The sequence below is a fragment of the Balaenoptera ricei genome, chromosome 9 (genome assembly GCF_028023285.1).
Source record: "Balaenoptera ricei isolate mBalRic1 chromosome 9, mBalRic1.hap2, whole genome shotgun sequence".
Lineage (NCBI taxonomy): Eukaryota > Metazoa > Chordata > Mammalia > Artiodactyla > Balaenopteridae > Balaenoptera > Balaenoptera ricei.
The window spans coordinates 3,114,003-3,138,489 of record NC_082647.1 but is presented as its reverse complement, the minus strand read 5'-3'; the positions used below and the strand labels follow the sequence as shown (position 1 = coordinate 3,138,489).

General features: G+C 44.1%; 1 protein-coding gene and 1 long non-coding RNA gene across 18 annotated transcripts in view; one reads left to right on the top strand and one right to left on the bottom strand.

Annotated features, from left to right (window-relative positions):
• The window catches only part of LOC132371654 (uncharacterized), a 43,193-nt gene that overhangs the window by 9,163 nt on the left and 9,543 nt on the right, over window positions 1-24,487 (top strand). For 4 of the 17 annotated variants that reach the window (XR_009504910.1, XR_009504912.1, XR_009504909.1 and 1 more), the window contains exons 4-8: window positions 8,527-8,672; window positions 10,124-10,226; window positions 12,013-12,374; window positions 13,261-13,367; window positions 13,857-14,109. This is a non-coding gene — a long non-coding RNA (uncharacterized LOC132371654). Of the gene's footprint in view, window positions 1-8,526; window positions 8,673-10,123; window positions 10,227-12,012; window positions 12,375-13,260; window positions 13,372-13,856; window positions 14,110-19,703; window positions 20,149-24,487 lie in introns of those variants that run through there. The other 13 variants (XR_009504915.1, XR_009504920.1, XR_009504918.1 and 10 more) reach the window with 8 other exon arrangements.
• The window catches only part of PAXIP1 (PAX interacting protein 1), a 48,033-nt gene continuing 33,318 nt past the window's right edge, over window positions 9,773-24,487 (bottom strand). Inside the window, exons 10-21 of the mRNA XM_059932965.1 lie at window positions 23,907-24,044; window positions 23,159-23,280; window positions 22,554-22,738; window positions 21,364-21,407; window positions 20,157-20,227; window positions 18,935-19,037; window positions 17,715-17,883; window positions 12,189-12,289; window positions 10,997-11,131; window positions 10,834-10,909; window positions 10,681-10,740; window positions 9,773-10,248 (exon numbers count right to left, since the gene is read on the bottom strand). Of these exons, the coding sequence (XP_059788948.1) occupies window positions 10,232-10,248; window positions 10,681-10,740; window positions 10,834-10,909; window positions 10,997-11,131; window positions 12,189-12,289; window positions 17,715-17,883; window positions 18,935-19,037; window positions 20,157-20,227; window positions 21,364-21,407; window positions 22,554-22,738; window positions 23,159-23,280; window positions 23,907-24,044 (1,221 nt within the window). The 3' untranslated portion in view covers window positions 9,773-10,231. The remainder of the gene's footprint in view (window positions 10,249-10,680; window positions 10,741-10,833; window positions 10,910-10,996; window positions 11,132-12,188; window positions 12,290-17,714; window positions 17,884-18,934; window positions 19,038-20,156; window positions 20,228-21,363; window positions 21,408-22,553; window positions 22,739-23,158; window positions 23,281-23,906; window positions 24,045-24,487) is intronic.

Here is a 24,487-nt window from a genome sequence, read left to right as displayed (position 1 = left end):
ATAGTTCTCAGCCCATAAGTCTTTCACCTCATTGGTCAGATTTATTCCTAAGTATTTTTTGATGTGACTTTAAACAGGATCGTTTTTTACATTCCCTTTCTGATATTTCATTGTTAATGTAAAAAATGCAACCAACTTCTGTATATTAATCTTGTATCCTGCTACCTTGCTGAATTCATTTATCAGTTCTAGTAGTTTTTGTATGGAGTCTTTAGGGTTTTTTATATATATCATGTTATAAGAATATAATGACAATTTTACCTCTTACCTACCAATTTGGATACCTTTTTATTTCTTGTCTGATTGCCGTGGTTAGAACTTCCAATACTCTTTTGAATAGCAGTGGTGAGAGTGGGCATTCTTGTCTCGTTCCAGATCTTAACAAGAATGCTTTTAGGTTTTCACCGTTGAGTATTATGTTGGCTGTTGGTTTGTCATAAATAGCTTTTGTTATGTTGAAATGTTCCCTCTATACCCACTTTTGTAAGCATTTTTTTTTTTATCATGAATGGATGTTGAATTTTATCAAATGCTTTTTCTGCATCTATTGAGATGATCATGTGGTTTTTGTCTTTTGTTGATGTGGTGTATTACATTGATTTTTGCATATGTTGAACCATCCTTGTGACCCTGGGATGAATCCAGCTTGGTCATGTGTATGATCTTTTTTTATATGTTGTTGGATTCTGTTTGCTAATGTTTTGTTGAGAATTTTTGCATCTATATTCAAACATATTGGCCTGTAATTTTCTTTTTTGGTAGTGTCCTTGTCTGGTTTTGGTATTGGGGTGATGGTGGCTTCATAGAATGTCTTTGGGAGTGTTCCCTCCTCTTCAGCCTTTTGGAAGAGTTTGAGAATGATTGGTTTAAGTTTTTCTTTGTGTGCTTGGTAGAATTTGCCTGTGAAGCCATCTGGTCTTGGACTTTTGTAGAGAGTTGTTATTATTATTATTATTACAGATTCTATTTCACTTCCAGTGATAGGTCTGTTCAAATTATCTTCTTGATTCAGTTTTGGTGGGTTTTATGTTTCTAGAAACTTGTCCATTTCTTCTAGGTTGTCCAGTTGGTTGGCATATTTGTTCATAGTATTCTCTTATGGTTTCGTATGGTTTTCTGTGGTATCGGTTGTAATTTCTCCTCTTTTATTTATTGTATTTGGGTCCTCTCTCTTTTCTTGGTGAGCCTGGCCAGAGGTTTGTCAATTTTGTTTACCCTTTCAAAGAACCAGCTCTTGGTTTTATTGATTTTTTTTCTATTGCTTTTTAATCTCTACTTCCTCTCTGGTCTCTATTGTTTCCTTCTTTCTGCTGACTTTAGGTTTTTGTTTTTTTTTTTTTTGACTTGAGGTTTTGTCTGTTCTTTTTCTAATTCTTCTAGGTGGTGGGTTAGGTTTTTTATTTGAGATTTTTCTTGTTTCTTTTTATTTATTTTTTTATTTTTATTTTTTTAAATTTTTATTTATTTATTTTTGGCTGTGTTGGGTCTTCGTTTCTGTGCGAGGGCTTTCTCTAGTTGAGGCGAGTGGGGGCCACTCTTCATCGCGGTGCGGTGCGCGGGCCTCTCACTGTCGTGGCCTCTCTTGTTGCGGAGCACAGGCTCCAGACACGCAGGCTCAGTAGTTGTGGCTCACGGGCCTAGTTGCTCCGCGGCATGTGGGATCTTCCCAGACCAGGGCTCGAACCCGTGTCCTCTGCATTGGCAGGCAGATTCTCAACCACTGCGCCACCAGGGAAGCCCTCTTGTTTTCTTTTTAAAAATTTTTTAATTTTTTTTTTTTTTTTTCAGTGCACACAACAGTAAGCATTTATTTAACTTGTGTTTGGAGATCAGCTGTGGGCTGGTTTTGGCTAGGGTGGTTTGGCTCTGCTCCATTTGTCTCTCATCCTCCTTCCAGGACCAGCAGGCTAGTCAGGGAATGTTCATCTCATGGAGACAAAGGAATACAAGAGTAACAGCCCCAATGCATAGCCCATTTTAAGCCTCTGCTTGTGTCAAGTCTCATAAAATGCCACTGGTCAAAACAAGTCATATGAATCATATGGCCAAGCCCAGAGTCAAGGGATGGAGAAATACACTCCACCCACAGGACGAATCTGCAAAGTTACCTGGCAAAGAATGTGGATTTATAATCCTATTACCTAGGAGGAAGCAAAGAGATGTTATCTAGTGTTCCACAGAATTTAAACTGAATTTAATTTGGATTTAGAGAGAGAATGAAATCTTAACAATGTATCATGGAACAGTTCATGCCTATTACAGAGGTAAAAATCTATCTTCAGAGACTACAATGTTTGCTATGTGAATATTTAAATTTTTAGTTTTTATTTTAGTGAAAATTTTAAAAATACCTTTTAACAAGAACATACTCTGGATGGTCTAGGTGACTATGATAGCTGCCTTACAATTTTCAAAGCCCCAGTGATCACCTAGAGTGCCAATATTTAACTTTATATGCAGGCTTCTCAAACTAGAGTCTGTATTCTTAGGAAGACGTGTTTTCAAGGTAGGAAAACATTAGTGAGAGTGGTACACAGCAGACAATGTATAGAAGAGGCCCAGATACAGTGCAGTGGGCATCAAAGGGTGCTGGAGGCAGGGGCAGCTATGGGGCTTAGGGCAGGGCTTATGGTGCCTTGCAGGACAGCAGTGGTAGCGTTTGAATAGATCTTGAAAGATGGTGGGGTGGTGTCCTGGGAATAATCCTCAGGTTCCTTCTCCGTGTGGGCATAACTAGATTCTTGTTTCTAGGGCTTCCGCGTAAAGAAAGAGCTTTACATTCCATCTCTGTAAATCTAGAATCTCTTTCACATTTTTGCATCAGGGCTTTGTCTTCACGTTCACATATATATGCTGTTAGTTATAGCATTTGAAGAGTAGGCTGGGGAGTTTAATGGCTAAACTTCCTGGTTTTGGAGCCAGGCCAACCAGGGTTCAAATCTTGGCTTTGACATTTACTAGCTCTGGCCTTTAAGCAAGTTGCTTGAACTCTAGGAATTCCAGTTTCCTTATCTGAAGAAGGGAATACTAATTCTTCCATGAGGTATTTAAAGAATTAGAACTTGCCGGTGAAGTGTAGGTTTTCTTTATGGGAAGATTTTTAACTTCTGATTCAATTTCTTTAATGGTTATAGGATTTTTCAGATTTCCTATTTCAAGTTGAGTTGGTATTAGTAAGTTATATATTTTGAGAAATTTGTCTGTTTCACATATATCCTCAGTTTTTAAATAATTAATTAATTTTTGGCTGCGCTGGGTCTTCGTTGCTGTGCGCAGGCTTTCTCTAGTTGTGGAGAGTGGGGGCTACTCTTCATTGCCGTGCGAGGGCTTCTCATTGTGGTGGCTTCTCTTGTTGCAGAGCATGGGCTCTAGACGCGTGGGCTTCAGTAGTTGTGGCACGCGGGCTCAGTAGTTGTGGCTCGCAGGCTCTAGAGCGCAGGCTCAGTAGTTGTGGCGCACGGGCTTAGTTGCTCTGCGGCATGTGGGATCTTCCCGGACCAGGGCTTGAACCTGTGTCCCCTGCATTAGCAGGCGGATTCTTAACCACTGTGCCACCAGGGAAGTCTAAGATTTTTCTTGTTTCTTGAAGAGGGTCTGTATTGCTATGAACTTCCAAGAACTGCTTTTGCTGCATCCCATAGATTTTGTATGGTTGTGTTTTCATTGTCATTTGTCTCAAGGTATTTTTTAATTTACTTCTTGATTTCATCATTGACCCATTGGTTTTTTAGTAACATGTTGCTTAGTGTCCATGTAATCGGTTTTTTTTTCTTGTTTTTCTGTGGTTGATTTCTAGTTTCATGCAACTGTGGTCAGAAAAGATGCTGAAATAATCTCTGTACTCTTAAATTTGTTGAGGCTTGTTTTGTGCCCTAGTATGTGGTCAATCCTAGAGAATGTTCCATGTGCACTTGAAAAGAATGTGTATTCTATTTTTTGTTGTTGTTGTTCTTTGTTTTTTCTTAATCTAATGTCCTGAAAATATCATTAGTCTAACTGTTCTATTGTATCATTTAGGATCTCTGTTGCCTTATTGATTTTCTGTCTAGAAGATCTGTCCATTGATGTGAGTGGGGTGTTAAATTCTCCTGCTATTATTGTATTCTTGTCAATTTCGCCCTTTGTTAGTATTTGTTTTATGTATTTGGGTGCTCCCATATTAGGTGCATATATGTTGATGAGTGTAATATCCTCTTCTTGTATTGATCCTTTTTATCATTATATAGTGTCCTTCTTTATCTTTCTTTATAGCCTTTGTTTTAAAGTCTATTTTGTCTGATATGAGTATGGCTACCCTTGCTTTCTTGTCATTTCATGCAATGACAAGACATCTTTCTCCAGCCCCTCGCTTTCAATCTGTGTCCTTTGCCCTACAGTGGGTCTCCTGTAGGCAGCATGTTGTAGGCTCATGTTTTTTTTTATCCAGTCTGCCACTGTGTCTTTTGATTGGAGCCTTTAGTCCATTGACATATAAGGTAATTATCGATATGTATTTATTGCCATTTTAAACCTTGTTTTCGAATTGATTTTGTATTTCTTCTTTGTTCTTTTTGAGTTTGATCTTCTTTTGTATTATGCTTGTGTTCTCTTCTTTGGTTTTTGTGAATCTATTATATGTTTTTGATTTGTGGCTACCCTGTTTTTCAAGTATGTTAACGCCTTCCAATATCTATTTGCTTTAGACTGGTAGTCATATAGGCTCAAACACATTCTGAAAAATATATATATACATTTTCTTACTCTCCTTCCCCATATTTTATGATTTTGACGTCCTCTTCTACGTCTGCATGCCTATCCTTTTGCTGTTCATTGGGGTTGTCATTGCTTTCACAGAAATCTTATTTTTTAATTTTTTTTTAATCTGTGTACTGGCTTATTTAAGTGATTTACTTTCCAATTGTGATTTTCTCTTTCCTATAGATTCTTGCTTCTTTTCTATTTAGAGAAGACCTTTCAATATTTCCTTTAGGACAGGTTTAGTATTGCTGTATTCTTTTAGTTTTTGCTTGTCTGAGAAGTTATTTCTCTCTCCTATTCTAAATGATAATCTTGCTGGGTAGAGTATCCTAGGTTGCAGATTTTTCTCTTTCAGGACTTTGAATATATCTTCCCTCTCCCTTCTGGCCTGTAATGTTTCTACAGAGAAATCAGCTGGTAGCCTTATGGGGTTCCCTTGTCATTAACTCTTTGTTTTTCTCTTGCTGCCTTTAGAGACCTTTAACTTTTGCCATTTTAATTATGTCTTGGTGTAGGTCTGTTTGGGTTCATCTTGTTTGGAACCTCTGTGCTTCCTGTATGTGGATATCTGTTTCCTTCTTTAGATTTGGGATGTTTTTAGCCATAATTTCTTCAAATACATTTTCAGTCCCCTTTTCTCTTTCTTCTCCTTCTGGGATCCCTATTATGTGTAGATTGGCACGCTTTATATTATCCCATAGGTCTCTTATATTGCTTTCATTTTTTTTTTTTCATTTGGCTTTCTGTCTGCTGTTCTGATTAGATGATTTCCATTATTCTGTCTTCCAGATCACTTATTCGTTCTTCATTATTCAATCTGCCTTTTATTGCCTTAAGCTTAGCTTTCATCTTGGCAAATGAATTTTCTAATTTTTTTTTGGTTCCTCTTTATAGTTTCTAGTTCCTTGATAACAGTAATCTGTATCTCTATCAATAGCCCTTCTTAATTCCTTTAGTATTTTCATTATCTCCTTTTTGAATTTGGTGTCTATTAGACTGAAGAGGTCTGTTTCATTGTTCTTTCAGGGGAATTCTCTTGACCTTTTAACTGGGAGCAATGCCTCTGCTTTTTCATTTTATTTATGCTTCTCTATGAGTTTAGGAGAAACAATTATCTACTGTGGTCTTGGAGGGCTATTTTTATGTGGGAGATTCCCTGTGTAGCTTGCATAGGTTTAATATTTTTGGTGCGAGGACTGTTTCGAGTACGGATGCCTGCCGCCTCTTTCCTCAGTGTGTCCTGGCTGTTATCCCCTTGAAAAGGGGGTGTGACTGGTGTTGTGGTGACCAGAGCCTGCCCGGATGTTGAGCGGGGCCTCCTCTTTGCTCTGTGGTTGTCATTGCCCTGTTGGGGGCAGGGTCTACTCCCCAGCTGTTGGAGCAGAAGCCCCTGGATCCGTTTTTAAGCTGCAGTGTGGGGTGGGCAGGATTGGGGTGCTGCCACTGAGTACTCCCCCGCTGGAGCAGTCCCCGCGTGCAGAGCACACTGCCTGGTGGCACCTGTCACCCATTGCGTGGGCTCCCAAAATGCACTGTTGTTGGCACTCCTCTCGGCCTCGCCTCCATGGTGGGGATGCAGGCAGTTGGCCCTGGTGTCCCTCAGGCACTGTGTTCACAAAACCACCAGTGCAGGTCCACTGAAGTCAGGTACCAGGACTGCAGTAGTTACGCACCTAGACCTGCCGTGGGAGCTACGGAAACAGCCCAGACCCCGGCCCCGCCCCACGTGTGCACCCACACAGAGCCCACAGCTGCTAAGGCCAGGCCTGTCCCAGCCACGGAAGCGCCCGTTGTCCACTCAGCACTGGGTTTGCAAAGCTGGCGGCAGTGGCACAAATCTGTGGATTGTACAGCCACAGGGAGAGGGCTCTGATTTCAGCCCCGCCTCGGCGTGTGGACAGCGCACTGGCTCTTGCGTGTGCTCCCAGAGCCGGTGAAGGCAGCGCCGTGTTGGCTGAGAGCGCGGAGAAAGAGGCTGCTCTGGGGGGCCCACCTCTCCCTTTGCACGCGTGTTAACAATGGGGTTCCAACGGCGGTGCGAGCTGGCTGTGAGCACGCAGAGTGCGGCTGCTCTGGCGGGCCCCACCCTTCCCTTCGTGTGCCCCTTAACAATGACGCTTCGCTTCTGTGGCGGGTTGGGCTTCTTCCGCACGGCCCATACTGCACTCCAGCCCCTTCAGGCTGTGTCTGTGCAGCCGACCCCAGTCCTCTCCCCTGGTCTGTCCTCTGAAGCCTGAGTTTCAGCCCCCAAACCCCGCACGTACCAGCAGGTGTGTGTTTCAGGCTGGGGTCTGCAGGGAGGTAGCACGGACCCTCTGTGCTGGTCTCTCTCTTCTGCCTGCCGCACACCGGCTGCCTTGCTCTGCTCTGAGCCTCTGAAGCCCCCTTTCTGTCCCGGCTGATCTCCCCGTGAGCGAGGGTCTTCCCAGGGTGCGGGAACCTTTCCTCTTTCGCAGCTCCCTCCCAGGGGCGCAGGTCCCGTCCTGCTTCCTTTTTTCCCTTCATCCTACGGGGTTACGTGGAGATCTTCCTTGCACTTCTGGGTGTCTGAGATTCTCTGCCAGGGCTCGGCAGGTGCTCTGTGAGAGTTGCTCCACGTGTAGATGTACTTCTGATGTATTTGTGGGAGGGGGCAAGCTCCATGTCTTTCTATTCCGTCATCTTGATTCTTGATTCAAAGTCCTGTGCTTTTGTCTGCACAGAGACACGATCCTGGGCTTATTTGGATGCAGCACGTATGTCGTCTTCAGTGGCGTTCACATTTCTTCCACCCTTGTTTGCAGAGTGAGACGGGATACAGACGGCTCACACTCCTCACAGGTGACCAGCTACACCCGGTCACCGGGCACTGGAAACGCGCCTGGCGTGAGTGAGGAGCTGAGCTGTCGATCTCAGTTTCGTGAATTTTAACTTAAAATTAACACCGATGGAGGAAGGATAAATTGGGAGATTGGGATTGACGTACACACACTACTATATATAAAATAGATAATAAGAACCTACTGTACAGCACAGAGAACTCTATTCAGTACTCTGTAATGACCTATATGGGAAAAGAATCTAAAGAAGAGTGGATATATGTATATGTATAACTGATTCACTTTGCTGTACACCTGAAACTAACACGATATTGTAAATCAACTACACTCCAATAAAAATTAATTTTAAAAAGTTGGCACTAACTCAGTTACTGGAAAACACCTTACCCTTAGAATAACGGGTATATAAATCTTTTTAAACTGTAAGTGGTATGAAATATAAAAAAAGAAAAAAGAGTAAAACTCAATTAAAAATATTACTTGTAAATGAAACAATATTTTAGATATATCAAATAAAATTTTAGAAACTAAATCTAAAAGCTTTTTTACTGTGGCTACCAGGAACTTTAAAATTACGTATGTGGTTTGCATTTCTATTAAAAAACCTTGAGCCAGACGAAAACAACAGGACTAAGTGAAAGACTTCTATTCCTAGGAGAAATAATTTTCTAATGTAATCAACTTCTCTAAGAAGTTGATTTACTTTATTCTTAAATGTTCACATGTAACTTCCTCTGAGCCACCAAATCAATGCTTAGCAGCTGTGCAAGCCAGTTGGCTGCAGACAGCTCCTGGAGTTTTTAAGGATTATTCTTGGCAGCTTTTGAAAAAAACACTCATTGAAAGGTTAATCAAATCAGTCATACTTGCATGTTGGTTAAACAAACCCCATCTCCACTGAAGACTGAACAGATGCATATACTCTACCCAGAAGGCCTTTATTCCATCATTATCTTCACTTTTCTTCAAGGTGTAAGGAGGAGGGTCGTATTCTGAATACTTTGCGATCAAGATTTTGTTCCAACTTACGAAACTCTTCTGTACTTCTGGGATTTTACAGATTCTAAATTATTTCATATCAACACTCATTCCACCTGTTGTACGTGAGGAGAAAAGGTCAGTTCTACAGATAAGTATCCCTAAGTTTGCTTAGGTACAAAAGTATGAGCTAAAATGTACACGCAGTTTGAGATACAGTTTGTTAAAAATACAAGTGCCAGCATGTGGTACATCTGAACAAAACTGCTGTTCGGGTGTATTTTAAAGAGCTCAACAGATAAATGTTTCCAGTAGACAATCAGCGTATCAATCACTCGTGTTGAGAGAGAGTGAAGGTGTACCCACACGGCAGCAGCTGGGTCACTAGGAAGTTGCCACAGGTCAAGGCTTTAGAGGTGGCACAGGTAAGGTTGAAGGTGTTGAGCCTGACTTTAAAATTGTGAAGTCGTGGGCGATTTCCTTCCCATTGGTAGGAGTAACTCCATGTGGTTCCACCATCAGAGTTGGGAGAACACCTAAAGTAAAGTAATGATGTCTTCAATGTGTGTAACCAACGTCAGAGCCTTACGGGAATGCTGAGAATTCCTGGGATGGGGAGTTCACTAACTTTTTAAATGCACGTGCTCCACTTAAACCGTGTTCAAGAATTAAACTGTAGAGACTGTGCAGTTGGCGAGTAGACTTTGGAGTAGATCACAACTACTTCTAGGGAGACATCGCAGACATTGCTATGGAGGCAAATCCAGTGTTTCAGGAACACACCTGATGAGCAGTGACGTGAGGGCAGTGCTGAACCTCTGTGACAGTATCGTTCTTGAATATATTAATAAATGTACTGTATTATATATTCATATGTTAGTAGTTACTGATAAGATGGTAGTCTCCAGTATGCTTCTGTACCTACAACCCAACAGGACGTGTATTAGAACCATACCTGGAATAGAAGCGGGATATATATATGGGTTTTTGTGGTATTTATTAACGATTCTGGCTGGTTGGTGCCTGTTTGTAGTAATTGCTAAATATTCTGAATATGCCTCTGCCCAGGAATTTATTTATTACCTTGACAGAAAATGGCTACCTTCCAGAAATTATTTCTTTAGGAGAAAATTTACTAGAAAATATTTTGCCTTGAAATTACTTAAAATGGGATCCAGTTTAATGCAAATCATATAAATTATACAAAAAATGTGTAATAACAAAGAAGGACCACTCAATTCTAAGTTCAAAAGTACATTTATTTAAAATGTGGGCAAGATATCAATATAAAAGAAAAGAGTGTAAGAAATAAAAATAAAAGTACAAAACATTTCCAATCTTTAACATCCATAATTTAGAGATAGCAAGGTCTTTATTTACACCATTTTATTTGCAGCTAAAGTTCCATTAACAGTGTTGTGAAAACATTTAAAAACCCGGCAAATGAATCATAAAACCTAATGTGGGCTCTTAAAGTCATATAATACAAAACATAATTTATGTTTCATCAGAATAAAATTGCACATCTTAATAAGATGCAGTATATTTAATATATTTGTCTTCCTGCTTTAAAATGCTTGTCCCCGAAGACAGCAGCTGGAAAACAAGGGCGTCTGTGAAGGGAGCGGGGGCCACTCCATCCGGCAGCTGACACAGCCAGACCCGTGCGCCGGGCTCCAGTCACCAGCGCAGGTACGTCAGTTAAATTTATATGTAAGCTTGTTGAGGAAAACAACTTCCAAACAAACACAATGCAAACTAGTGACAGCATCCAATACAGGCCGCTGAGGTGGTGCGCTTCGGGCGCCCAAGCCCTCGCCAACCCCTGCGACTCTGAGCCATCCACCCGGGCGGGGCTCCAACCATCCGGGGGCAGAATGACTCAGGCTCCTTTCAGGCTACAGACGCAAGAAAAGGGGCCCTGAGATGACACCCCCAATCACCCAAAGGTAGGAAAAAACCTGGAGAGAGGTAAGAGCACATATCGTATAAAAACAAAATCTCCAAAAATGTAAGGGGTCTCTTATCACTTTTATCACCAACCCTGGCAAAAATTCCCTAATTCGTGGAGACACGGAGCACACAGGGCTCCGGTGCTGACGACGAGAGGCTTGCTGCGCCACACGTCTGTCTTTCAAAGGATATGATTCGTAGTCCAGTGTCTGTGTGAGCACGCCAGTCAGAACAAACTCTGCATTATGAACGTCTGAAAGGAGTGAAAACAAAAACCGTTAAACAAATGCACTGCTGTGTGTGCACTGACACACTCTCAATACAGAGCAAGAGGAATAAACCGTACCTATTCCTCTGGCAAAATATTCTCGACACAAGTGAAGGTCATTTTCACAGGATATTAAAATTATTTCTGACAAACTCTAATGAAAAGAAAATCATTGGTTACTAAACAACGGCTCGTATACGTGACGATGATGAATTCAACAGCGTATTTTACTTCTGTCCACCTTATTTTGCTTATGTTCCATGAGTTTCCGGAAAGACGGCTGTTTAGACAGTACTTTCCCTCCTGCACATTCCACAATCGCTTTCATAGTTGAAAGACTCGGGCAGATTCCAGGAGTGATGTAAAAATATTTCGCCTAAAAATAAAATGAAAATATGGGTATTATGTTTTTTAAATTGAATTTTTAGTGTACGTAATTGCTCATTCTACCCTGGGATTTTTGACAGAATGTCTAATTTCATGGGGATACACGTACTAGCCCCTGCTAGTCCCAACCTGAAGTGGGCCTGGGAGACTCCAGGCGTGTAAATTCGGAAATAACTTCAGCACTTCCATATGTTAGGTACGACCTATACTTATTGATAGCAACTTACATTCTTACAATGTAAGCAACTTACAATTACATTTTAGGAACTTACATTCCTAAAAGACATGACGTACTCTGCGGTAAAAGCAAGAATAGGGACGTTTTCTCAATTTCTGTAAAATTCTAAACTGTAAAGCTCAAACAGACAGGAAATGATTTTGCTGGTTAAAATTTTCTAACACCCTTGCTCCTAAGTGTACCCAAAATACTATTTTGTTTTAAACTCCTCAAATACTTAGAAAAATCAGACTATCTTAGGTAAAATACTCTTAACTCAGTATTGCAAATCATTTCTGATTCCTAAATTGGCTCCTTAAGAAGGATAAAAAAATGATTATCTTTATTAATTTACTAAGCCACTGTTGGATACAAAGACAGTTTTCCAGAGTGTTCTATCTTATCTAACAAATATTTAAATATTCTAGTCTAGAATTATTAGGCACAGATTCAATTAATATGTTCCCAAGAATGGTGTCCATTCTCTAGCTGAGTATACATTTAATGAGAATAGTATTAAGTAATGTAAGTTGTTAAAAGCAAAAAAATCAATTTAAATGTCTCCTACCTATTCATACACATAACTCTTTGAACCGGGTATCTGTAATGCATACCTCTAATCTATTTATTTAACTTTGTATGGATTCTTTTAGCTGTGGTAAACAGCAGGACCCTGCAGGTGCCGAAGACCTCCAGAAACACCGTGCGCGAGGAGGACCGCCCGTGCAGTGGGGACGGGGGCCCGGCTCTCCGGAGGCCCTCGCTGTTGCCCACAGCTGTAGCAGCTGTCACGTCCGGGGGCCTCATCTCACTTCCCTTCCAAGCGTACCTTGAAGAGCGGAGACACGCGTGCCCTCCTCAAGGACTCCTCCAGACTGAAGGAGAAAAGCACCTCGGCCTCAGCGTCCCGGAGAAGGTAGTTCTGCTCATCTGGAAAAGAGAACAGCCCACTGTGCCAACAGTGCACGGCGCCCGGGACGCACAGTGCCACCCGCTCCAGGCCGCCCCCAGGCAGGTGCGTGTGATTCACGGCTCACAGTTACCTGTGACACCTGGGAACAAAAGCCTCACCTGTTGTATTTGTCAGTTACTTTTCTCCTGAAAACTGGCCGAAGACACTGTCCCTCCTCGGTCAGTGTTTCTTAGCATACTGAGAGCTCTGGCCCCTCCACACCCCTCAGCTGTAATGTCACACGGTCCCAGGGCGCTCACAGCTCTGCAAGCCCACAGACCCGGGGCAAGAGCTCCAGTCCTGGCTCCAGAGCCATGAGACTCAATTAGCTGAGATTTACCAAAAACACGTTCCTTTTAAATCTATGAATATGTACAGCAATCTATAAAGAATGTTTTACCAAATTTTGAAGATTTAAGAATTTTTAAGAAATATCTAATTTGTCAAAAGGTAAAGATCACAAAATATTTTAATCTTCTTATGAAAATACATCTCGTTCAGAAAATTATTTCTTCTTCATTTCATCATAATAACCAAACTGTGTAACACAGCCCAAAGCCGGGAGAGTCTAGGGTCGGGGTCAGTCAGTCAGATGACACACCTTGTAGGCCACATACTTTTGTGACATGCCCTTCTTTTTTTTGAAACAATGCCTTAAAAATGTAAAAACCATTCTGAGCTCAAGGACCACTGGGCAAGAGCAATCATGTCACTAAAGAAATGCTGAAATTTAACAACTGCTAGAAATACAAAATGGATCAGCCATCAGCAGATAAATAAGGCACTATACTGGTTTAGGTGGAAGACGGTAAGAATTTCTAAAAAAATGAATTAAAAAATGAACAAAAATGTACTGATGCATGAAGTGATATATTTGTTTTGTTTTAAATATTTATTTATTTAGGGTGTGCCAGGTCTTAGTTGCAGCATGTGGGATCTTTTTTTTTAGGGATCTAGTTCCCCGACCAGAGATCGCACCTGGGCCCCCTGCATTGGGAGCACGGAGTCTTAACCACTGGACCACCAGGGAAGTCCCTGAAGTGATGTATCTGAAATGTAAGTAAGTGTCCACGGCAAAATCAAGGTTGATATGCCTTCTGGAGAACTATGAGGGAGTACCAAGAAGTAGTTAATATTTATGATAAGAGACAATGACACTGAAATATAACAAAGTAGCTAAAACAATCCTGTCCCAGCGGAGATGCTGACATTTTGGTTTTCTAAAAGGAGCAGCAGAGTTGCATTAACTTGCTAAGAATCTGTAGAAAGAGTCAACCTGAAAATTAAACTTTTCACAGCAGCACAAAGGACATGGGTCTTCCAGAAAGAGATGATTATAAAATTGGTGTCTCAAACTATATAAATTAAATGCAAAATTCCAAAATTACCCCCTACCCCTTGTTGAACAATCCAGGTTTAAAGCTGTCAGTCGGGCCCCGAGGGCGTCAGAGCCCAGTCGGGGCTGCAGTGCCGGGGGCAGCGGTGGCCGGCATGGGGCTGACTGTGTACAGTGCAGCTGATCAAGTCACTTAACGTGTTCACTAGGACACAGGAAGCCGGGCTTCTCACTGTTGCTGGAGAAAGGATTACAGACAAAGGACGGGAGGAAACAAGGACGAAGCCTGTGGTGGCAGATAGACTGGCATCGGCCAGACAGACACAGGAAGTGGAAAGAGGCTGCAGCAGGAGCAACACCCAAGGGCCACGAGCACCGTCCGTCCGTGCCCAGTTTACACTGAAAGGACTCGGGGATCCTTGGGAAAACGCTGGTGCGGAACCAGGGCAGAAGAGCATTAAGGTGAGCCTAGAACATTCTTGTTTTGCCAAAAGCTACCAGGTGGTCAACCCGACAGGAGAGGTGGACACGGAAGCCAGCCTGAGCGGCAATCCCTGGTCACCGTGGGGACCATGTGAGGGTCGGTGACAACAAGACGATAACAACGAGATAGAAAGGAGAGCGCGTGGGGAAATAAGGGACTAAATCAAAAGTCTGACAGGGAACAGCAGTATCTGCAAAGTTTCAAAGTGCTTCCCATAGATGACTCGTCAAGAAGCCTGGCCGGCTTGCACCTGCGCCGAGGGACCACCGTGAAACCAGCCGCAGGACGACAAGCCCGCACCGTGCAGCCCCTGGCAGGATGCGAGGTGGGGGGAGACGGCAGCCATGTGACGGTCCCGCCACAGACGCCACCTGCCCCCCCTCGGGAGGAGACAGCACACACATCAGACGGAGGGCGTTCTGTACAGTGACCGACCTAACTGACCAGACGTCGTCGTCTTCAAGTGACAGGAACAGACCAAGGGGCCCTTCCCAGACTCAAGGAGACTAAACGCAACGTGTGATTCACAACTAGGTCCTTCTCTAAGGGGCGACGCTGAGACAACGGGCGGATCTGAATGGGGATGAGGACGTCAGGATGAGGCGGCAGCGATGGATCGATGCTGATTTCCTGACTCTGGCCGTGCCGCGCCATCTACGAGAACGTCCTTGTCTGTCTGTAGGAAACACGCGTTGAGGTGTTGGGGATAACGGAGCATTATTTGGGCAACGGACTCTCTAATGGGTCAGGAAAAAGAAGCTATGTCTGTACTATATAGGCAACTGGGTGATTGATTGATTGATTGATCATTTCAAAAAAATTTTTTAAATTCAAAAGCCAAATAATTGGTTTTAAAAAAAATCCATAAAACGTTAAAAGATGGAAAAAAGTAAGAAATGAATCACAATGCAAAATTTCAGATACTAACTGCCAGAACTAATAACCTAAGGTTAGTATTCTTCTTGAGAAATTTCAGGAACAACCTCAAAATGTAAACTTTTGGCAAAACAAAATGTCTCAAGTCTGTATTAAAAGTAAATGACTAGTGGATATCAGCTAAATGATTTTAAAGTTTATATGACAACACAAAAGGCACAGCACAGCCAACTCAAGAAGAGCAAAGCTGGGAGACTGAGGACCCGACTTCTAGACGCACTGTAAAGCTCTGGGTGAAAGGACAGATGGATGGACACCACGAGAGCTCAGTGCAGACCCCCACTCTGCCTACGAGCACAGGCAGCGAGCGCAAGGGGACAGACAAGTGGATGTTCACACACACACTGAATCTAGACACAGATCTTACACCTTCACAAAAAGTAACTGAAAACAGACCACAGATCTAAATGTAAAACACAAAACTAAAACTCCTAAAAGATAACAGGAGAAAACCAAGATGGCTTTGGGTACAGTGATGACTAGATACAAAACCAAAGGCATGATCCATGGAAGAAATAACTGACAACCTGGACTTCATTAAAATCGAACACTTCCACTCTGTCAAAGACAATGTCAAGAGAATGAATGAGAAGACAGGCCACAGACTGGGAGAAAATATTTGCAAAAGATGCATCTGATAAAGGACTGTTTGTTACCCAAAATACACAAAGAAAGAACTCTCAAAATTCAACAATAAGAGAACCCAGTTAGAAAATGGACAAAAGATCTGAACAGATGCGTGAACACAGAAGATATACAGATAGCAAATAAACACATGAGAACACGCTTAACACGGTATGTCATCAGGGAAATGCAAATTAAAACAAAAATGAGGTGCCACCACACAACTATTAAAATGGTCAGAAACTGACAACCCCAAATGCTGGCAAGGATGTGGAGCAACAGGAACTCTGCTGATGGGAAAGCAAACTGGTACCAACGCTTTGGGAGAGAGTTTGATGGTTTCTTACAAAACTAAACCTACTCTCATATGATTCAGCAATTGCACTGCTTGGTATTTAGCCAAACGAGTTGAAAACTTACATCCGCACAAAAGCTGCAGACAGAATACAGCTTTATTTGTAATTGCCAAAACTTGGAAGCAACCAAGATGCCCTTCAGTAGGTGAGTGGATAAATAAACTGAGGGTATCCAGACAGACAGTGGGATAGTCTTTGGTGCTAAAAAGACATGAGCTAAGAAGACACAGAGGAAACATAAATGCATGTGACTAAGAAGCCAACGTGAAAAGGCTGCATCCTGTGTAATTCCAACTATATGACAATCTGGAAAAGTTAAGAAATCCTGAAATTTGAGGGATCAAATATGAAATGTGTTTGACTATTCAATATTGAATATTGTTTATAATAAGACCAGAACCACCTCATAAACCCTCAGAAATCAACACAGCAAACATTAATAAGGCCATAAAGAAATGAAAGTCAGCTAAAACTGCCCATCAAATATGAATTGTTCTAACTTTCATAAACAGGTAAAAAATGTTTGTTTTCACAGACTGGTAAGCTTGATAAATTAAGCAACTCTAATTTCAATTAAAGAACAGACTCTCTCATTCTGAACTTTAGCTCTCAATTTTGCATGAGAGTTATAATCTACTTTTATGGTATTGTTTCTACATTTTTCTTCTTCTGCCCGCATTGTTAGGTTTTATATTTCATAGTATCTTTTAAGAAAAAAATTTCTAAAATCTCAACTGAAAATTTCTAAACACTACATAATACAGTTGATCCTCGTTATTTGTGGATTTTGTATTTGTGACTATGCCCACTCGGTACAATTTATTTGTAACCTCAAAACCAGCATCTGTGGTGCTTTCCAGTTCTCTGTGGACGTGGCAGAGCTGCCCACGTGGCGCATCCTGCTGGGGCCGACACGGTGGTGCTCGCCATGGGTCAGCTCATTCTGAGAACACGGGTCCTTCTGTGGTCCATTTAGTGCTACTTTCCTCACATTTTTGTGCTTTTGTCAGTGATTTTTGCTGTTTAATCGGCCTGCAAGCACAGTGCTGTCCAGTGCCCTGAGGGCAATGGGCTGTGAAGTGCCCTCACAGAGGAAACACACGTGAGACGAAGCTGCAAATCTATTCCGCGGAGAAAAGTCACTTGGAATCATATTCACTCTGTGCTGATTAGCAAGGTTCTAAAAACACTTGGGTGCACTGACTAATCTAAGAAAAAACCTATCTCTAAGTGTCACTGCCAGTAACAGGATTTCACTTTCGGTGCCCTGGACGGCGCGAGACGGGCAAGGGAGGGACGCGCTGACCCTCCCACCAGCCCCGACGTTCCCAGGACGTTGCCGGGCTCCCCGCCGTGCGCTGTGCTGCGTGTGGAACCTCATGCGACGGCCAGCGTTCCAAACGAGCTACGCTCACATCGGGAAACAACATGGCAGGGATGCAGCGCTTACTCTTCCCCCAATACCTTCCAAGTTACATTTCATGGTAAGATGCAAAGATACCAATCAGACGACTGGACCACGGAATAAGTTTATGACTTTACATGGATAAATAACAAAGAGTTGAAAAATGAACTAGATGTTTGCTGGGATGCAAATGGAGATAATGCCAAATTAAAAGGGTTTTTTCTTGGAGTAAGTTCACTGAGGTGCGGATGCTGCTACTCACCAATGAACTTCTGACACTTGAAACACTCCTCCAGCCACTCCGGAGTCACGATGTGCTTCACCACGGAGACGGCCGTCAGGAACTTCACGGTGCGCGTCACCTTGCTGGAGACGAGGTGGGTGCACTTCTGCGCAGACTCGGCAACCTCCCCGCCAAGAATGTAGAGCTTCTGGGGGTCACACACACAGACCAGAGGTGAGAGCTGGGCCTACGGAGCCGCACACGGCCTGGGACGCGTCTAAGACTATGAACAGGTCGTCGGCCATGGAAAATGGTGCAGCAGGTGAAACCAAACCCACGCCATTGTAGGCGGAAAGCGAAAACTAGGCTCAACGATGTACACTTCCCTGATCAATGCTGTGCAGATCAAGATTAAATAAGACATCCCTACAAATAAGTAAAATTCTGAAAACAACACAGCTCGTTTCATAAGGAGCAAATCTGCCCAGGCTTTCTAAGCTGAAATGCGTGTTATTGAGGCACGTTAAAATACTGTCTCTATTTTAAGAAATGATGACCTAAGAATTGACTGAGAAGACATAAACATATAAAAGATGATCTCTTTAACTATACTCAAATTTAAAAGTAAAGAAAATAAATTACACTAAACTTATAGCATTTATAATTTTTTCTTTTCCTTAAAAAAAAAAAAAAAGTAGACCGTATGAACCCATGTAATACAGGTCAACTCATATTCTTAACCATCACCCTCCCCTGTCCCCAAAATAACAAAACAAAATCCCATAATCCCTCCTGGTGTTACGTCCAAGAAGTTTATTTATCTAAATACACAAATACACCACTGCCTCTTGGGCCTACACTGCTACCCAAGAAAACAAGTCTCGAAAGACTGTAGATTCAATCAGAAAACCTGAAGAGGCACAACTACTCTTTTAAGCTAATGTCTTTATGAAAATGATGTCCGAGCGGCCTTGCTAATAATGTTCACATGATTATAGAAATGGTTCTTGGTCTACTCACCTAAATCGTTTTTCTCCTAATAAGAAAGCGAGTATCTAAGTACGAAGCAGTAGCAAGAATGAGGCGGGAAGTCAATGATGAGGTAATGATGACCCGCAGTTTATAGATACACACTGTAAACACTTATAACATGAGATTCCTGATTAAATGTTAGTTTAATTAGACTGCTGGCCTAAAGCAAATATAAACAGAAAGGAACATTCCTAAAAATCCTTATGCAAAATAGAATAAAATTTCACCTTAATATACTGTTGAACTTGAACAGGCTCAAATCCAGTGAAAAGCACAAAAGGGGTCAATTCTGGTGTTAACTTCTTAGTGGGAGGTGGTATATCTTCAATTCTATAAAATACACATAGAAAAGAACGCCTATTATTTACTTAAAAATGTTCTTTAGCAAACGGGATTTTAATAGCTTTAACAAGCTTTAAGTGTGGGGTTTTCTTTCCTTAAAGGGAAAATGCAATGACTTACCTGCTCTTTTTCTCTTTCCCACCATTTACACAAAGCCACCCCCAAAAGGACTGTGTGTGGCACCTCCAAGGGCAGCAGCCAATCAACGCCCCACTTCCTCCTCAGTCCCGCCCCCGCCCACTCACTGGCCTTGCTGGTCCTGAAGAGTGGGAGCCCCCCCCCCCCCCAGGGCTCTAGTCCCGTGTCTTCCACCTGCCCCGTCTCAACCCAGAAGGCACAGAACAAAGCTGTTTGACTCAAGCACACATTTTAAATTAAACCTCAGTCTTTTTCATTTCCTTAAATTTTCTCAAATCCTATTTTTAGCTTATATTTGAGACAGTCTATTCAATTAAAAAAAATTTACTTGTGGCATTTTAATGACATACATAATCACATAATTAGGCTTTTACTAAGAAATCCAACAATTCCCAGACTGTGTGGATGTGGGGAACGGCGGGAGGGAGAGCGGAGGAGCGGGGCGAGAGGAAGACCTCGCTCAGTGCGGCTGGAGGGCCTCTGGTTCTAACGAAACCGCCGGCTTCTCTCTACCAGGTGAGGCCAGCGCAGGTCTGCACACCGCCACCCTGCACAGACCCGCGGCCGAGGGGGCGCCGTCCCTCCCACCCCGCCGGGCCAGGGGTCGGGACGCAGGCTCCCGGGGCCACACCGAGGACGCCCGGAGCGGGTCCCAGTCCCCCACCCCCGTTCCACCACAGCAGCTCATGTTTTACACACCAGGGGTTCTGGCGCGCTTCTGGTTAAAGGAGAAGATTCAACTGTTTTTTTAATAAGAAAGGAAAAAACACTGGCTATTCCCTGTTTATCTCCAGCAACGAAATGAGACGTGCCACGATAAAGCTGTGATGTAATCAGCAAATCCTTCCAAATCCTATTCACTGTGAACATTTCAGGAACTTTCCCAACTGCCACCATTTTCTAAAACAAACCTGTAAAAGCTCATCAACCATTAAAAAAAAAAAAAAAAAAAAAGGCGATTGTTCATACCTGGCTCTTTTGGAAGAGGGCTGGATATTAGTTGCTTCATTCTGCTTCAGTTTGGGAGGTAGTCGTACACCCTGTGATTAAAATATGATTTCCTTTAATCAGTCTCCCCAGTCATACAGTAGCTCCCGAGAGCTTTCCACCTACCCCACTGCGTACGAGACACACGCGCCCACCACGCCTCGCCAGCCGAGAGACAGGCACATGCGAGCCTTCCAGGGAAGCCCTGGGCTGGCGCCCTCTTTATTCACCAGACGCAGCAGTTCTTTAAAACGTCTCACCCCTCTCTCTGTTCACGTTACGGATTTAATCCTCAACCTTGAACTTTTCAGAACACTTTTCACTTAAATATTTTGTCTTGTGTCTCAGTTTGGAAGTTGGAAAACATACTCATTGCAACTACATCCCCAAAAAGAGACCCTTCCTGAACTGTCACCCATGAGGGTTCAGGACGATCAGGTCACAGTGCTCTGGAGGGCGGGGCAAGGTGCTGAAGGCCACTCCGGTCCCCAGGCGCGGGGCGCCCACGTTCCTGGAACCAGCTGGAGCCCCTGACCTGCGGACACACCGAGACGAAGGGCGGGGGGAAGCCGGTGCCCCGGAGGAACCCCCCCAGTCAGCCTTCACCCCTGCCTCACCTCTATGCAGACCTTCGTCCACAAATACACTTTCTCTCTGTTTTACTACTTGAAGCAATGACCTCTCAATCTGAGATGAGAGTGCAGACGGCCCCCCTCACTTGTTGGGTAACAAACAACGGCTGGCCTTCAGGTCCAGAACGGTCCCTCCTGAAGGTGCCCTATCAGAGCTCAGCCAGCGGGCTGGAACCCCACCTGGGACATGTGGGGACGGTCCCATCACGGTGAGGTCCGGGCTCCTGCACTAACGCCCCAGCTCTTGCCTCCCTGACCCTATGGAAACACGTCGTCTCACTCACTCAGCTCTCCAATTCTTTAAGCAATCGTATAGCTCTTTGAAGCGATAAGGTTCCTAACGTGTACAAATATGAATAACTGACAATATCATCAACTAAGAAAAAAAAAGACGCAGGGTACACTAAACAGCTACGATAGGCGAGAAGGTACAGCCCTCATTTGTTATGGTGACAAACTACTAAAAGAATTTTTAATTTACAAATACAAATGTATCCCTCCTGCATGTGTATATTATACACAGTAACAGCCAAAGTAAGGTTATTAGCTTGACATACCATCAGCAACTCTGCTGACACTTTCAATGGAACTCTCCAAGCATCTAAAGAGAGAAACGGGTTACTTTTCAGATATACTGTATAAATAGATAAGCCGTGTTACAAAAGCCTTTTCATGACACATACACACACTACTATATATGAAACATAACTAACAAGGACCTACTGCAGAGCACAGGGAACTCTACTCAATACTCTGTAATGACCTACATGGGAAAAGAATCTTAAAAAAATAAAAAAGAAGATACACATATACGTAGAACTGATTCACTTTGCTGTACACCTGAAACTTACACAACACTGTAAATCAACTATCCTCCAATTAAAAAAAAAAAAGGAAGTGTACCATCAACAAGAACAACACCACCACAAAAAGCCCTTTCAGGAGCGGGTAACCCTGGACACACGGCGGCTTGGCGGACAACCTTTAAGAAGGGGAAAGTGTGAGGACTGTGACTCAGCAGCTGCAGTGAGGGGCGGCGGCTCCCGGAGCCCGCGGGGGCCTAGCTCTGCGTGCGAGGCAGCCCTGAGCGAAGCAGGGGCGCGCAGCGCGGCAGAGGCTGCCCGGCCCGCGTGTGCTGCCCCCCCGGCCAGTCCTGGGGGCCACACAGCCCGGCTTCTGAGAAACCGACCGCGACGAGGGGGCTGACACCACGGACCACAGCGCGCCGGCCGCGCTGAGCAGCGAGGGCGCGTGTCCGCGGAGGACCCGGTGGCGTCACACCAGCAGGTGCGCCACAGGGAAGCAAGCAGAGCACGGCTCGAGATGAAGACGAGCTTTCTCGTGACTGAAGCCGTTCAGACCGGAACTTAACGGGCTCCTCTGAGGGACAGCACGTTAAAGCCGTGTTCGAACTGAACGCCCGTTTTCTGGAGTAACGTCCAGCTCGGCGACGGCGGTAACGTCGAGTGCTGTAGTGTGTACAGTCGGGCCACGGCTCACGGGGCGCCGTGGACAGACCAGAGCCGGCTCAAGACATATCAGCGGGCTTCTGCGCGTCCCTTCTACCTCTGAGAGCCCATTTAAAAAAAGCAAACCGAAACACACACCGACAAACACTCCCGGGCAGAGCGCAGAGGAAGACAGGGTGGCGAGGAAACGGGAAACGCAACCAGAAGGATGAGAGGGCCGGAGCCAAGACCGGTGCTTAGCACGCAAGCCGGCGGCCACGTGGACCGGCCCCGCTTACCCAGAAGGTTTGAAACCAAGTGCGGAGCCGGGGCGAAGGGGTCCTGCAGGCTGAAGGTGGTGTAGCGGCCGTACTGGATCTGCCGCAGGGCCTCCAAGTTCCCCAGAAGGATGTCTCCCAGCCACTGGGCGTTCACGCACGGGATCCTCCACTCTTTGGCTTTCTCATACTTTAAACCAGTTGGTCTTTTTTTTTTTTGGAAGAGAAAACACATTTATTAAATGTTAGACTTCTCTGTGTTCAACTTTATATTTATATTCAACAAAGCCAGTCCACATTTTCTCACGCTAGAAGTGGCAGGGATGTTTCTGTAGAGCCGACCCTGGCTGGGAAGGAAGCGTACACATGGGTCACGAGATCATCACTAGGCCTACCTTTACCTTACTGCTGTTACCTAGGCTAAATTGCATCTCATTAATTCATCTAATTTCACTCTTCTGCTAGCAATATCATACATATCGTTGCTATCCTGTTAACAGACTTTGGTTTTCACACCCTGATTTCCGTCACAAAACTATGACATATCAAGAAATGCAGAATTGCTGAAACAGCCGCTACAGCGTGCATAAACCGAAGATCAAGGACGGCTTCAGAACCACGCTTACTCTTTACAGATGAGCACCGTGTTGCTGCGGCAGAGATAGCCCGTGTACTTGGCACCTGCCAGGTAAGCCATCAACTTCAGGTCGTCCCTGTCGCGGTCGACGAATCCAGTCACAGAAATAATCTAAGGAAAAAGAGCAAGTAAGGCCAAAATACAACAACAATTTAACCCAGTTAATACAACTCTTTCTTCTACATTTTAGTTGTTTTATAGACACGTTTGTTTCCGTTCCTTCTCTGGCATCACGAGAGGTACCCAGTGACATCATCTCTAAGAATGTCAAAACCAGAGCTTTGTTAACGGTGAAAATGTTACACACACAGCCAGCAAGGGGACGGAAAACAAACATACCAAATATGGGAAAACCATTTTTGTGTTACTATGACACCGTTCAGATAATCTTAATGAAGTTATACTATTAAGCGTATAAATAGTAGTCGGCTCTCCTCACTGATCCCAATTTTGAGCTCAGCCGAGTGGGAGAAGCCACAAGTGACAACGTCTGGCCAACAGCAGCCACTTCTGGTGTAAGACGCTTGCTTTACTTCAGGAATTTATGAAACGGGGTCAAAAGACTTAGGAGGATCAATGAAAGAGCGACTCTGTGCAGGAAGCCACGACTGTTACAGGAGAACAGAAGGAAGTAAGATGTCTATCGTGCTCGGCACCGGCCCGTGGGCCGTTCGCAGCCCACGGAGGACACGGGAGCAGACGGGCCCGCCCGGCAGAGGAGGAGGGGTGAGCCTTACGTGCTGGGAGCACGGCCTCCCCCCGGGCGGGAAGGCCACGGGGAAGTGCAGGGCCCGATGGGGCGGCACGAGCCGCTTCTTCTTCAGCACCGCGTTCAGCCAGTGCGCCGTGACACACCTCTTCCTCTCCTTCACCGCCTGCAAACGCAAGAGCACGGGCTGGTCTCGGGGGTTTTCACTGCAGGCTAAACACAGACTGTAAGGCTGGACAGCTAACAAGGCCACCTTTAATGGGAGTCCTATAAATAAAGGAATTTCACGAGCTTAGCACTCAATTTACTGAAGTCATGAACTACAAAGGTGTCGCAGGTTAATTTTAACACACCCCGAAAACGTTACTGGCCACCCAAGAACAAGAGCCGACCACGGGGAGAAGAGCTACACGTCTGACAACCCTGGAAATAACTGCAGTCATGGAAGGAGATGACATTTCTGATCATCAAAATTAAAACCGCCCCGTGAGAACACAGAGGGCCCTGCACACAAGTCATGAAAGAAGGTAACTGCTCACCTAAAATTAAGCACAGGGCACCTCCCCAGGGGCACCACTACCTACTCGGTAACAGGGGTTCCTCAGAGGC